This window comes from Rhinolophus hipposideros (genome assembly GCF_964194185.1).
Source record: "Rhinolophus hipposideros genome assembly, chromosome: 17".
In the NCBI taxonomy this organism is placed as follows: Eukaryota; Metazoa; Chordata; class Mammalia; order Chiroptera; family Rhinolophidae; genus Rhinolophus; species Rhinolophus hipposideros.
In genome coordinates, this window is record NC_138063.1 from 6,527,138 (window position 1) to 6,541,910 (window position 14,773).

A 14,773-nucleotide genomic window follows, 5' to 3' on the forward strand; every position below is an offset into this window, starting at 1 on the left:
ATCTGTAGATTGCTTTGGGTAGTAAGGACATTTTAATTATATTCTTCCAATCCATGAGCATGATATACCCTTACATTTATTTGTATCTTAAATTTTTTTCTTCAGTGTTATAGTTTTCCAAGTACACGTCTTTTACTTCCTTGGTTAAGTTTATTCCTGGGTAGTTTATTCTTTTTGATAAAATTGTAAATGAGATTCTTTTCTTAATTTCTCTTTCTGATAGTTTGTTATTGGTGTAAAAATGCAAATGATATCTGAATACTAATTTTATATCCTGCCTCCTTACTGAATTATTAGTTCTAATAGTTGTGTGTGTGTGTGTGTGATCTTTAGCATTCTCTCCATATAGTATCATGCCATTTGCAAATAAAATTTTACTTCCTCTTTTCCAATTTGGGTGCTTTTTATTTTTCTTGTTTGACTGCTGTGGCTAGGACTTGCAATACAATGTTGAATAATAGTGGTGAAATGAGACATCTTTGTCTTATTCCTGATCTTATAGAAAAAGCGTTCAGCTTTTCCCCACTGAGTATGATGTTAGTTGTGGATTTGTCATACGAGTACAGTATCTGGACTTTTATTATGTTGAGGTATTTACCCTGTACCCCACTTTACTGAGAGTTTTTTTTTTTTAATCATAAATGGATGTTGGATTTTGTCAAGTGCGTTTTCTGCATCTATTGAGATGATCATATGATTTTTGTCATTCATTTTGTTTATGTGGTGTACCATGTTAATTGACTTGTGGATATTGAAACAACCTTGCATCCCAGGAATAAATCCCACTTGATCATGGTGTACGATTTTTCTAATGTATTGCTAGATTTGGTTTGCTAATATTTTGTTGAGGATTTTTGCGTCTGTGTTCATCAGGATATTGGCCTATAATTATTTTTTGTAGTGTCATTGTCTGGTTTTGGTATATGACTATTATTTTGAAGGAAGAGTGACAAGCAGGGATCCAGAGGGTAAAGCTAAAATTCATTTTATTTACACTCTTGGGAACCTGCTGACATTAAAGCAGCATGGGCTGCTCTACTGCATAATGCGAAACTAACTGCATGGAGAAAAGGCCCAGGACACAGACATCCCAGCCCATCCAGACCTCTCAGTAAAACCATCTTGGATATCCCAGCCCCAGTCACTCTCCCAGTTTGATGTAATCTCAAGAGTGGCCCAGCCAATATCACACACAGCAGAACCAATTTTTCAAGCACAGTCAACCCACAGGATCTTGAATAGTAAAAATCATTGTTCTTTCAGCCACTAAGTTTTGGCATAATTTGCTGCACAGCAAGCTATAACTGAAGCCACGTTTTTTGTTCCTGACATTTGATTGGGTAGTCATTGAAGCTAGTAACAGACGTAAACCATCACCTGTATAAACCAAATGTCTGCTAAGTAAATCCCATTCCTGCAAGAGGATTGATTAATCCTATTCTAGAGCTTTCTTCCACAATCCTGTCTGTTTAACCCACTGCCTCAATTTCCTCATGTGGTTTTGGAGGGAAGCAGTAGGCCACATCACATGTCTCATGAGGATTAAATGAGCAAATATATGCGAAGCACCTAGAATAATGCTTTGCCTCCGTAGCCCCATAAGTGGCAGCCAGCTGTCAACAAGAGTCTGTGTGGCGATCAGAGAGGGAGCTACCCCATCTGCCTTCACAATAGTGAAACTCAGGCTGACACGACACAGTAAGGATATCAGAGGTCACTCCTTTTTGGCTCTAGGATTGCGGGAAGGGCAAACATTCCAGAAGAGTTTTTCATTCCCCCTTTATGTGTCTCAGTCGGGAGATGGGTTGTGTACAAGGAATTTCTACAGATGGTAAGTCAGGTGTTGAGGGATAGGGGCAGGCAGACTTTGTTTTCCACTGTATTTGGGATCTTGGGAGGAAGATGCCTTTCATGGCCCCACACTCATGTGGGAGCCGGCAGAGGGAGGTGCTAATGTTGAGTTTCTCGAAGCTTTACTCAGTTCTCATTTGTGGCTGAGATGAGAGCCCATCCTGGGGTCCACACTGAAGGTCCGGGCAGGTGACTCTCTCAGTCAGTTGGTTTGTGGGGGATGGGAAGGGAGACAATTGAGGCTACACCAGAAAGAGCCAATTATCAAGAGGAAGGTGAAGCAAAAAGAAGTGTGTTCACCTTTCATTGTGGGAACGCAGCCGAGTACACAGTGACAACATGGACTAGACATTATAGAGACTCGTAGACACTCAGCAGTGCCTACTCAAGGGCCAGCATAAGGCCAGCAGCTGGCCACTTTTACCCCAGTCCTCCAATACCTATTAGGTAGACCTTCCTCCATGTTAGAGAAAGAAACAGGCAATGGGGGTGGGGGGGCTCAGTGAATGACAAAGACTTTTAGAAAGGCAGGCTTATTTATCATATAAAAGGAAGCTTTATTCACTATTCAATTAGTAAGCTTCCACTTTTCCCACTAATCAGTGTGGGGGGGGGGGAGGAAAAGCAGGTATGTCACTAATGACATACCTGACTTCATTTGCAAATAGCTACATACCTTTATATAGTGTCTTTTTAAAAGTAAATTTCTTTCTTAATAACTAAAATATGAAACAATGTATTATACCAAATGTGTCAAGGAAATATTCCTCTAAGTACAATTTAATACTTTGTTCATACCACTAAGAGGGAAATCAGGGCTTTGTTTCAGCGTGATTTGTATCTCGATACCACTTTCCAGTGGTTTACTGCAAACTGTCTACCCAGATAAAACTCGAAAGCCCTTTTAGTTTCCCACAGGTGCTTAGTGCTTTTCCTTAGCTTTAATCTCAATCTGCTTACTTTTCTAGGCATATTTGTATAAATTAGAGTGAAATCTTGGCTTGCCTTTTCAGTCTCCTTGCAATACAAATCACATTATTTGACACCTCTGCCCACTTTTGTCTTATATCAAGAATTACATCATGTTTATTGTTACTTCTTTAGGGTGAAAACGTTTTTCACACAACATGTCATCCCCACTGCGTAGATAAAAAACACATATACACAATCTATCAACTACTTAAACAAACCATTACTTTCACTTAAATACAGTGGTTCTCTTTATCAACTACCCAGCAAATTGTATGGTTTACAAGTTTTTCCTCACAGATAATATAATTCTTTCAGCTTTATGTGAAATGTATTCTGGAAGCTCCGTTTGCCTTTCAGAAACTTCATACCTTTTATAACTAAAGTTGTTTCTTAAATGACATTTAAATTGCCTTTACCATAACATACGGCACCTATTAAGCAAAACATAATAAAAGCTAAGAAGTCCATCGATTCAAGTTTTGAGTATCTGTAAGTTCCTTTCATTACTATTTCTAGTTAACAAAAATGTTACTTATATTTAAGAAAATATGAAACAAGATATAAAGATTTTTAAATCTAAGTTCTCAATCTTGAATTCAACATATTTTTTGAAATAATTACCGGTTTTGTAAGTGCCTGAGTTCAATTTCCAAATTTTCATTTGCTTCTTTCTGTTCATCCAGACATCTTTGGAGCTTATGGATCTGATTCAGGAAATCATCAAGCTGAAAGCAAAATAGAAAAATGCTTGAGTTAAAATGATTAAGATGAGAAAATCCTTTGTAAAACAAGCTCTATTTTTTGCGTGTTACATTCTTATCATGCATTAGTTTCATATATGGGGTGCCAAAAAATGTATACCCATCACTTCTTTCCATTTTTTGTTATCAGTACATATTATCACAATTTTAATTTTGTTTTTCCTTTCTAAAAATGTGTGTACAATTTTTTGGCACTGTGTGTGTGTGTGTGTGTGTGTGTGTGTGTGTGTATGTGTGTATACACACATATGAGAATAATCATTTGTTTTCAACAATAGACAATGCATATATTCAAAATAAAATAAACATCTACGTGGACTCTAGAATAGTTGACAAAATCTTTTCTATGTAGACCCCTTCCCCCAATTCTACCTCTGCCTCCCCTCCCTGTGTGAGTGACATACTGATCTTGTGCGTATCATTCCCATGACTTTGGAAATATAGTTTGAATATATACATGTAAATGCATGTTAATATTTAAGCATAAGATATGAGTATATGTGTATATATAGATATACACGTGCCATATATATATGGTATATTGGTGCAAATGTTTTTTAAATGTATGGTTTTCTTTGTTGCTTTTTACTTCAACAAAACAAATGGGTATATGCTGACACTAGCTTTTTAGACTCAGTCGCTAAGACACATCTGTACTGGCGTCCCACTGCGGTGCGTTAGCTCTGTCTGTTTGCCTTACCAGCATTCCATAAACCAGCCGTGACATTACACTACCCTCTGCCCTTGAGTATTAGCGTCTGCACGCTTATGCTGCTCTGCGCATCCTGTCCGTGTTCCCCGATGTGTATGAACCCGATGTTCTCTTGAGACATACTTAGGAGGAGAACTGCCACGTTAGCCCTCTTTAATGTTAATTGTACAACACATTGCTAAATGTCTCCCCCAAAGGGTATACTAACTGAACCTCTGAAAGGCAGTTAGAAGGCGTCCTGTGTGCCAACACTGATGTCGTGAGATACTAAACTTCGCCAATCTCTGAGCAATAACGTGGTTTGGTACCTCTTTATATTTTTATTGGTGTAATGTTTTTCTTCTTTTGTGCCTATTCAGGTCTTCTGTTCATTCTTCTTTTTGGAGCTATCATTTTTCATCTGTAATTTTTGTGTGACAATCTTGATAATTCTTTGTCAGTTATAAGTGTTTGAGGTATCTTGACCAAGTATATATCAAGTTCATAACTTATTTTTCCATTTAAAAGAGCTTTGGATGAATAGTTATTAAATACAATTTATCAATATTTTATATCAATATCAATATTTAGGATGTATTTAATAATGCTAAAAATACTTCTCTGGCTCAAAGTTTAGAGAAATATTAATTTGTATTTTCAACTAAAATTTGTTAGTTTTGCATTTGTCATTTAAGCTGGAGATAGTTTTTGCATATGATGTGGGATTAATGCCAATTTTATTTTTTCTATATAAAAATATTTTAATAGATGCATATATTAAATAAATTGTTTTCCCTATTGATCTGACACATCAATCTGTCATATATTAAAATTCCATATATTCTATGCATAATTTCTTTTATAAAGACTACTTTGGGGGTTAATTTATTTGACTCTTCATACTGAATTACTAGAGCTTTAATCATAAATCTTGATATAACATAGGCAAGCTCATTCCCCCCAGCTCGTTTTTCTCAGAAATATTAAGGATATTCTTGTTTATTCATAATGTTAGAAATAGCATCGTAAATCCCACAAAGAAGCCTATTTGTATTTAGCCTCAAATTTCATTAATTCTATAATAAAGTATATTTGACATCATTTTGATATTTAATGTTTTTGTCCATGAATATAGTATATTTTAAATTTTGCAGGTCATTCCTATATCACAAGTATATTACTTAATTCATTAGAAGTTTTACACTATATTTTATTTGATTTTTTTAGGACTTTTATATTTATGGTATTAAAAAGGAAATTTTATAGATATTTTTCTAAATTTTGTTTATGGATAGTAATTAGATTCTTATTAATTGAACAATTATTCTATAAAACTTATGTCTTCCTAAATATTCCTCGTATTCCTAAAAATTACTCTGTATTGTCCTTTTCTTTGACATAAGTAGTTATTTTAAAATAAGTTCTATTTTATTTTGAAGTGTGACTTTAAGTTTTGAAATCAAACAATTACGGTCCATTTTGCAGTTTTTCAATTTGTGTCTTGGAGCAAGATTCTTATCCACAGTCTCAAATCCCTGACCTTTAAAATAGTTGTAATTCTAGCATTTATTTTACAGGCTTGTTGAAAAGATGAGATAAGATAATACATATAGAGCATACTGTCTGGCACTGGATATGTAGTGAGTAGCCAATATATGTTAACGAAACTTGTTTTATTAGAAGGATAATGAGAATTAAAATCTAGGGTGACTCTTGGTACTGCGATAATGGGTGACGCTTCACAGTGAAGGTACCATCATGCGAGGAATGCTAATACAACCAAGTGAGCACATCACCTACAATGTGGAAGTCACTTAAAAGATAGATTATTCAGCAAAAATAGAAAGGGCAACAACTGACTTCATCTAAGGTGGTAACTAAAATGTAACAGTATCAAAAGTTGGATGTTTCCAACAAGTGCGGTGCACATGAAGGTCTAATCTTATTGAAATGATATTTTCTCTATATATTAACCAGTTGAAATGTTGCAAGCCTAGCCTAGTGAGTTGGAGTAGCACGTACCTATCTGCAAGGTGCTCCTTCTCCTCACGGTTCCTAGATGGTGTCATGTTTCTGGAAATGCAAGTGTAAGCAATGGACCCTGGCACATTCTGAACAAACTGAGGTCGTGGCGTTGAACTTCCCTTCTTAAGAAAAATTATCTTCTTCAAGTATTATTAATTGTATTATTCTAACTCTACCATTACATGTTTTTAAAAGTATTTTCTTCTTTTAAAGAAGGTTCCATGGGATGGGATAGTTTTACTCTCTTCCTCACAATTTCTAGCACCGTATTCCTCTAGCTGAATATTTCAAAATCTTACAGTAATATCCATAATTTTGGAAATGTCAAGCCTCAAGACAAAAATCTTGCCTCTCCAACACATTATTTTACTACAGTTCCTATGGCACTACAGTAAAATAAAATCAGTAATTTCAATACTTAATAAAACTATAAGGATAATGAAATCTTCCTTACTATATACAAAGTCAAACGGCTGCTAAAGATGACACCCAATTCCAGTTCCCTGATCCCTAGGCTAGTATTATAAAGTTAAATCACTTTGAATATTAGAAATAACTTGATAGAGTTAAGTTGCTGCCATTATTTTCCAGGGAGAAAAAATGTTATTTTTCTTCATACACCCATGGAGTAATACCTCTGTATAAACCCTTCTCATCAATTGTTTGTGCCTAGGAAATGAACAATTTATTAAAGTCTATCAAAATTGACACCCAAATATGAATAGCTTTCTGAATTTCTAATAGATGGACATTTTTAGTAATACCCACATTGTGATAGCCACAATTTTTATTCATATACACCTAATATATTAATTTTATATATATAGTCCAAGTTTAACTTTCTTAGTATAAAACTTCTCCCTTCTCAAACTTGTGCAGGTCTTTGTAGGCCTCACTTTTCTTAGTTTCCTGCTTATATAGGTAAATGTTGAATTTAAAAAAAAACAGATCGTCTACATTCCTCTAGTTCTAATTTTCTGCATTTGTTAATATTAATATATTAACTTAGCTTAGCTTTCATTTTAATCATATTTCACTTGAAGTTATTCAAATCAATAGAGTAGTGTCTGCTATTAGATGAATGTTACCGAATTATTTATTAGTGTACAATTATATCCTATATATTGCATAAAATATTTTATAAAATTTTAGGCTGAAGATACAGATTTTTTTTGCTTCTTGTATATAGTCTTAGGTATTTTCATTATTTGGGGAGGAATCAGAATACTCAACATTTATGTCTCATTAAAGATTAATTTTCAGAAATATTATAATCCTATTCTAAATGATCAAGGTAAATATTAGAATAAAGTAATGGGCTAATAATGTATGACTAATATTATTCTAGAACCTCAGATTATTTCACATTTTCATCTTCTTTCCCAAATATTTTCCTTAAAAACAAAACAAAAGAAAACAATACAAAACAAAACACTTATTTGGCCTTAGTGTCAGTTCGTAAATGTTTAATTCTTAATAATGTTATCTTTTAAATATTTTTTAATTTATACATTTTCAGTTTTTCTACCATTTTGGATTTTAGTATACCAGTATGGAATATATAATAAATATTTGGAAAGCTTAATCATAGACTATTAGATATTTAAGTAATAGTCTCGTCTAACTATATGAAAAACGTTAGAGTTTGAATAGAATATAATACTGAAAATAAATAAAAGTTATTTTAATATAATAAAAATTGGAGTAATCAAAGTATATAAATTTTGTAATGCATCTTGGAGATGTATACCAAAATTCTTAAAATTCATATATTTTTATTCATCATGTATTGAAATGTCTGAAAAAACAATCAGAAACACGCACTAACCCTTTTTGTACAAATATTTTTTATTATGACCATGAAAAAGTCGAGTTGACCTGAATGGTTACTAACAGTATTATATTTAATTTTTGCCCATCACTCTGATACAACAGTCTGCAGACATTAAAATGTTTATTTAGCTTTTAATAATGCTTTCTGATGTTATTTAACAAAAAATCCTTACAACATTGTAAGTAGTGCATAATATTTCTTATGTAAGATTATAAAGAGAAAAAAACAAAACCAAAAATGCCCAAATACTGGTGGAGGTATTTAGATGGCTTGATAGTTTCTAAATGGGTGGCCAGCTTTTATAAACTTTACAATAAAAAATAAATGAACTTTTAACTTTAAGGGTGGTTTAAGTGCAATGCAAAGTGCCCAAGGTGCAAATAATGATTCAGTTGGTCTCGGAGGGGGCTCAAAGCTTTTGCATTTTACCAAGTTTCTGGGTGACGGTGACGCTGCTGGTCCTGGAAACACACTGAGTAGAAGTCAGCACCATTACAAGGCCTGAATGATGGCGCTTCCCTTAGGTTCTCCGTTATGTATGCTGCTTACCTTTACCAATCTATCCAACTAAAGTATAGTAGTCATTTTCGGCCTGTATCTCTCACCAGCTACGTAAATGATTCATTTTCTTGAACATCTTTCATGTACTGACTCACATCTGAGGCCAGACACCATATCTAGTACTGCAACCTGTACCCAAAACAAAGACACTGATTTATTTCCACCAGTTATATGATTTATATATGAACTCTCTTGGTCTCTCGCTGAAGGGATATTTCTTTTATTCATGTATGTATTTCAAGTGCTTGGAGAGTGAGTGCATGTTAAAAAAAGAAAAAGAACGAAAGAAACAGACGCTGCATTGGCGAAAGCAACAGCTGCCCTTCCACTTTTGTTAAAAATCTCCACCAAAAAAGTAGACGGAATTTTTAAAGTTCTATATTATTACTATCCTAAAACGTATATATGCCAGATAAATCCATGTCAGTATTTACTGTGAATACAGAATAATTGCTTTGTCCCTATTGGTATTCTGGTAAGGCCCCAGGGAATCTGGCTAAAATCTATGGTGGTTCCCAAAACTTTGTTATTCAAGAAAAATATATTCAAGACATAACTTATAATCTGATAAAACTGGCAAGATGACGAGGTCCCAGCTATAACTTAAGCGCTGGTGATACAGACACAATAACTTCAACTGAAAATGAGCTGAGATTCCTGGAAAATATCAATTCCTATCATTGGGGGGGAAAAAAAAAGGGAAAATGAAATGAAAAGAAAGGCCTGGTAGATGTGGCAGACAACAGCACATAAATTTCATTTTGAGTTGTATTATAAATCTATCGCAATCTAACTGGAACCACTTGATAATCAGTTTTGATACAACTTTCCATTAGTCATTGAACAGAACCAATTCCGGTCACAGAAATTGAAGTGACATGTTGAGCGGTGGGTACTCTGGTAAGCCCTTCTGGCCAGTGTGCTGCAGGGCATCTGCTGCCCGGTGTCTGTTATCTTTCCAGCTTGGAATGTGATTAGGCTAATGAGGAATGATGGCACTGCGTCAGGTAAGTTTCCTGTTCACCCATTTCCTAAACCCAGCTCATGGAACCCAACCTAATGCAGAGCCTTTAGAAGAAATGAGTGGGCGTGACAACTTGCCAACTTCAAATAATTAAGAATAATATTTGTACAGCTATTTATCACTGACACTGAAATATTCTAAACAATTTTATGAAGGATTATACCACAACATGCTCTTCACCTGGGAAAAACAATCAGCAAAGTCAGTAGGAACATTTTCCTAAAACTTCCTGGTGATCTCTGAAGGAAAGCGGTAGCCTTTTGAGAAATTTGCTAACTATATAGTTTGCTTTACATGATTTCTATTTAGTTTTCAATGTCAGAATCATTTCAAGTCTTTATAATCTCTTACTACTCCCTATGTGGAAATTATTGGATGATTAAAATTAAGTGGCTTTTATTATTACGTAGATATTCAAAATTAAAATGTGATCTCATTTTGACAGGATAAATGATGTTCTGTGGGTCTTGTAACCCTTGGTGATACATGTGATTTACCAGAATTATTTATTAGTTTCCTTACTGGCCTTCTTTTATGTATATATGTCATTGGATGTCACAAGACTTTCAAGCTTTTGTGAAATTGACTACTAGATTTCTACCAAGTACTTTCCATTTAAAATAAGTAGCTTTATTGTCTACTGGACAACTGTTAAAATGTTTAAGATACGTTAAAGAAGCAAGCACTGGATACATGAATTGCTGAAATGAGTTATTGACTTTTGAGGTCTATAAACTCTAATTTTCTAATGAGCTGAGGTAGCAATGCAATTGCTGTAGGTATAGGGTTAATGAAAGTAATGAGCGTAGCTTGGGTAAATAACTCCATCTGTGAGTTAAATTCTTTAGAACAGAAGGTATAATGTTCGCTTACAATTGAATTGGTTTAATTAGTAATTCTATATAGAATGACAGAGGTTCAGATTTGAGAGATTCTCTCTTTGATGAAACTATATTTTTGGAAACCTGGAATGAATGGAATGATGACAGTTACATTCCCAATGATTTGAACCAATTATTTCCCAAACTCTTTACTGTCATCTTAGTAACCAAAAACCAGAATAATTTTTCAAGTGGCTATGCTGTAGTGCTAGTGTTTCTTTCTCTTTGGGAATACATGTGGGTAACTGTGTGATAAAGCTCAACATTCTTAACCAAAAAATGTATAAAAACAGGAATGAAAGAATTAGAAAAAATAAATTTGGAGAACTGATACTTTCTGATTTCAATGCGTACTTAAAAACTAGAGTAATAAAGACAATGTTTTACTGGCATAACGATACATATTTAGATCAATGGAGTAAAACTGTCCAGAGTCCAGAAATAAACTATTACATTTATAATCAATGGGATTTTGGTTTGGGTGTCAATATATTGCAATGGGAAAAGAATAACCTTTTTAACAAATAGTCTTGGGACGACTATAATATATATCCACAAGTAAAAGATTGAAACTGAACCCCTGCCTTGCTTCATCTATAAAAATCAACCCAAAATAGACCAGAGATCTAAATATAAGAACTAAAAGTATAAAACTCTCAGAGGAAAACAACAGAAGTAAATCTTCATGTCACTGAATCAGGCAATGTTCTTTAGATAGAACACCGAAACCACAAGCAACACAACAAACAAATTGGACTTCATGAAAACTATTTTTTAAAGCTTTATGCTTCAAATGAAACTGTCAATAAATTGAAAAGACTATCTACATAATGAGAGAAAATATTTTCAAATTATGTATCTCGGATGGGATTTAGAACACACAAAAGACAAAACTTAAACAAAAGTCCCAATTAAAAAATGGGCAGAAGATCTGAATATATACTTATACCAAGAAAATATACAAGTGGCCAATTAGTACATGAAAACATGATTAGCCCCATAAGTCATTAGTGAAATTAAAATTAAAACCACAATGAGATACCACTTCACCCCCATGAGGATGGCAATAATGAAAAGATGGACTCTAACAAGTACTGCTGAGAATGTGGGGAAATTGGAACTCTCAGACATTGCTTGTGAGAATGTAAAATGGTACAGCCACTTTAAAAACAAGTTTGGCATCCTTAGAAATGTAAACATGGAGTTACCATATAATCCAGAAATTCCGAGGGAATTAAAAACATTCTACACAAAAACTTGTATATGAATGATCATATTGTGTTTCCCTGAAAATGAGACCAACTGGACAATCAGCTCTAATGTATCTATCTTTTGGAGGAAAAATTAACATAAGACTGAGATTTATATTATTATATTATATTATATTAATTATATTATATTATTATCTTATGTTAATTTTTGCTCCAAAAGATGCATTAGAGCTGATTGTCCTGCTAGGTCTTATTTTCGGGGAAACACGGTAGCAGCCTTACAGCCAAAAAGTGGAAGCAACCCACATACCAACAAACTGAAGAAAGAAGAAAAAATGTGGTATCTCCATACAATTGTATATTATTTGGCCATAAAAAGAACAAAATATTGATCCATGATACAATATGGAAGAACCTTGAAAACATTATACTAAGTGAAAGAAGCCAGTCACAAATGGCCCTATCTTCGATGATTCCGCTTATATGAAATGTCCCAAATAGATAACTCCATAGAGACAGAAAGTAGATGAGTGGTTGTCAAGTGCTGGGGGTAAAAGGAGAGTGAGGAATGACTGCTAACAGTGTCATTCTTGCCACTTGTCATTCCCATTTCTTTTTGGGAATATGAAAATACTTTTAAAATTAGATTGTAACTGTCGAGCTAGTCTATGATTTTACTACAAACCACTGAATTAAATCAAACACTTGAAATGGATGAATTTTATAGTTTATGAATTATATTTCGATAAAGCTTAAAATAAACAAAGTAAACAGGGCATGCATTTCAGTTACTCTAATATTCATCTCTTAAGCCAAATTGAAACCAATTCTTTGTAGATACCCTAAAATTAAGTCAATTGAATATATCCGGTGATTCCAAAGTTCTTAGGAATGTTCTCTTAAATAATCACATCACTTGAATCAATATTTCATTGCGTTATCCCTATACAATGAACTTTTAAATATTCTTTAAGAATTGGATGGATAAATGGACACTCGTGCCTTAGTAAGTCTAAACAGTATTGGCATTGCTTTAAAATGTATTACCCTAGATAATCTTATATGGTTATTGATATTTATATACAAAGCATTCTATTAAACAGTTTATTCCAGCCGGGAGCTGTTTTTCTTCTCAATAAATTAGACCAGCATCATGACCAGTAGAAGTGAAGTGCTTGACATCCTACAATGCTGGTGACTCTTAATTTGTGCCCTGAGGGACTAATACTGAGAATTTGTTCAGGGTACCATAGCAACTGCAGAATCGATACAATGATATATCATGTGGCAAATTTGTAGCTGAGAGAACACTTCAGATTGATGGGTCACCTGGGCAGCAATGTTTATGGGGTGTTTATGGGGTGGCATCTTGATAAGGCACATTAATTGGTGTTAATTTTATCTAAATCAAAGACAGCTGTAGAGTATCTCTTTCCACAGCATAGAATATTCTCATCAGATGTGTGGCAAAAGGGTGATTAAATTGTAACCAGTGTCTCACAGGGTTTTGATAGGGATCTTCATTAAAACTGACTTCAAGTTGCATTAACCTGTGTAATGTGCTAAAGAGTGTGTGCAAAGAATAACAATACCTTGTCTGACATCAAAGAAAGACAAAACATTGTCAAATGATATTAATTTTAATGACAACAGCATTTGTGTTTGATCACCACAAGATGTACATATTTCCACTTTCCTCTTAGAGAAACTGAATAGCAGAGAACACCAATAAAGTACCCAGGGAACAAACAATCCTTCCTTCTCTATTTTACCCAGTTAACACACAACAGATGTCTGCTTTCAGAAGGAAGCTTTTTAGGAGCACTGGGCTAGGTGCCTCTTTGCCTCTGGATATTGGAATGAATTCCAACATCATGAAACTCAGTGAAAGAAATAAAAGTGGCATTTGTGTCCCAAATTTCAATCTGTTTTCACACATCATGAACCACCTGGCTTAATCTCCAACTAGTGTTGAATATAGGTCTAAAAATCCATTTACTCCTCTTTATCATTTTAACCAAAAGAAAAGGATATGGCAGAAACATCAGTTAGGGAAGTGCAAGATGAAATGAGATTAAAATCATAAAACTCTCTTAAAGGAATTTAAACATTAACAAGAGAATTCAATACAAAAGGACTCTATTTTACTTAGTATAACTTGATATGGAAATTCTTCCTCAATTCTCCGCATTCTAGCAATTCAGCCCAATCATTAAGCCAGTAACTGCCACACCATAGGCCATTTACAGAGGTGACAATCTACTAGTGAGTCAGAGAAATCTGCTTTCACAAAACACAGGAAATGACAATTTTGTTAAGAGCCACATGACCAGTCATCATCCACAAAAATGAAATTTTTAAAAAACAGTAAATACTCTCGGTTAATTGATTAAATCTAAGGCTCAACCTCTCATTATAACAACAATTAGATATTCCAAATTAGAAAGAGAACCAATGTTATTTCAAAACAAAATTCATGAAAAGAATAAGTAGAGAAGAAACACATAAAAAATCTTCAAAAAGCTGTTCTATAAATAAGCAGATTATGAGAAGTAATACAATAAATACAAACTATGTGAAGGGAAAGCAAGTGATAATTTATGATTGATTAATAAATCCAAGGACTAAATACTTAATTCCCCACAGAGAAAAGGGAGGACATTATAATTTAATTTTTTTTAATATAGAAGTGAAATCCTAAGTTTCTAAAAAGGACTACAATGATGAGAAGGGTAATGCATGATAAGAAGAATAAATGTTTCCCTCTACAATACAAGTAGTTTTCTGGATTACAATATCCATAATGACAAAAATATATGCAAATTACTTTTCCTGCACCTTCTCCTTCATGAAGATTGTTGGTTCATAGGCATTCATGTGGGATTCTTCTCTGGGATAGACTACCGTGTTTCCTCCAAAATAAGACCTAGCCAGACAATCAGTTGTCATGCATCTTTTGGAG

The 14,773-nt window shown here is 33.9% G+C and overlaps 1 protein-coding gene across 4 annotated transcripts in view; it reads right to left on the reverse strand.

The window, feature by feature from the left end:
- CCDC102B (coiled-coil domain containing 102B) overlaps positions 1 to 14,773 on the reverse strand; it is a 207,373-nt gene that overhangs the window by 26,412 nt on the left and 166,188 nt on the right. For all 4 annotated transcript variants that reach the window (XM_081078367.1, XM_081078366.1, XM_081078365.1 and 1 more), the window contains one exon: positions 3,445 to 3,548. In XM_081078367.1, the coding sequence (XP_080934493.1) occupies positions 3,445 to 3,548 (104 nt within the window). The remainder of the gene's footprint in view (positions 1 to 3,444; positions 3,549 to 14,773) is intronic.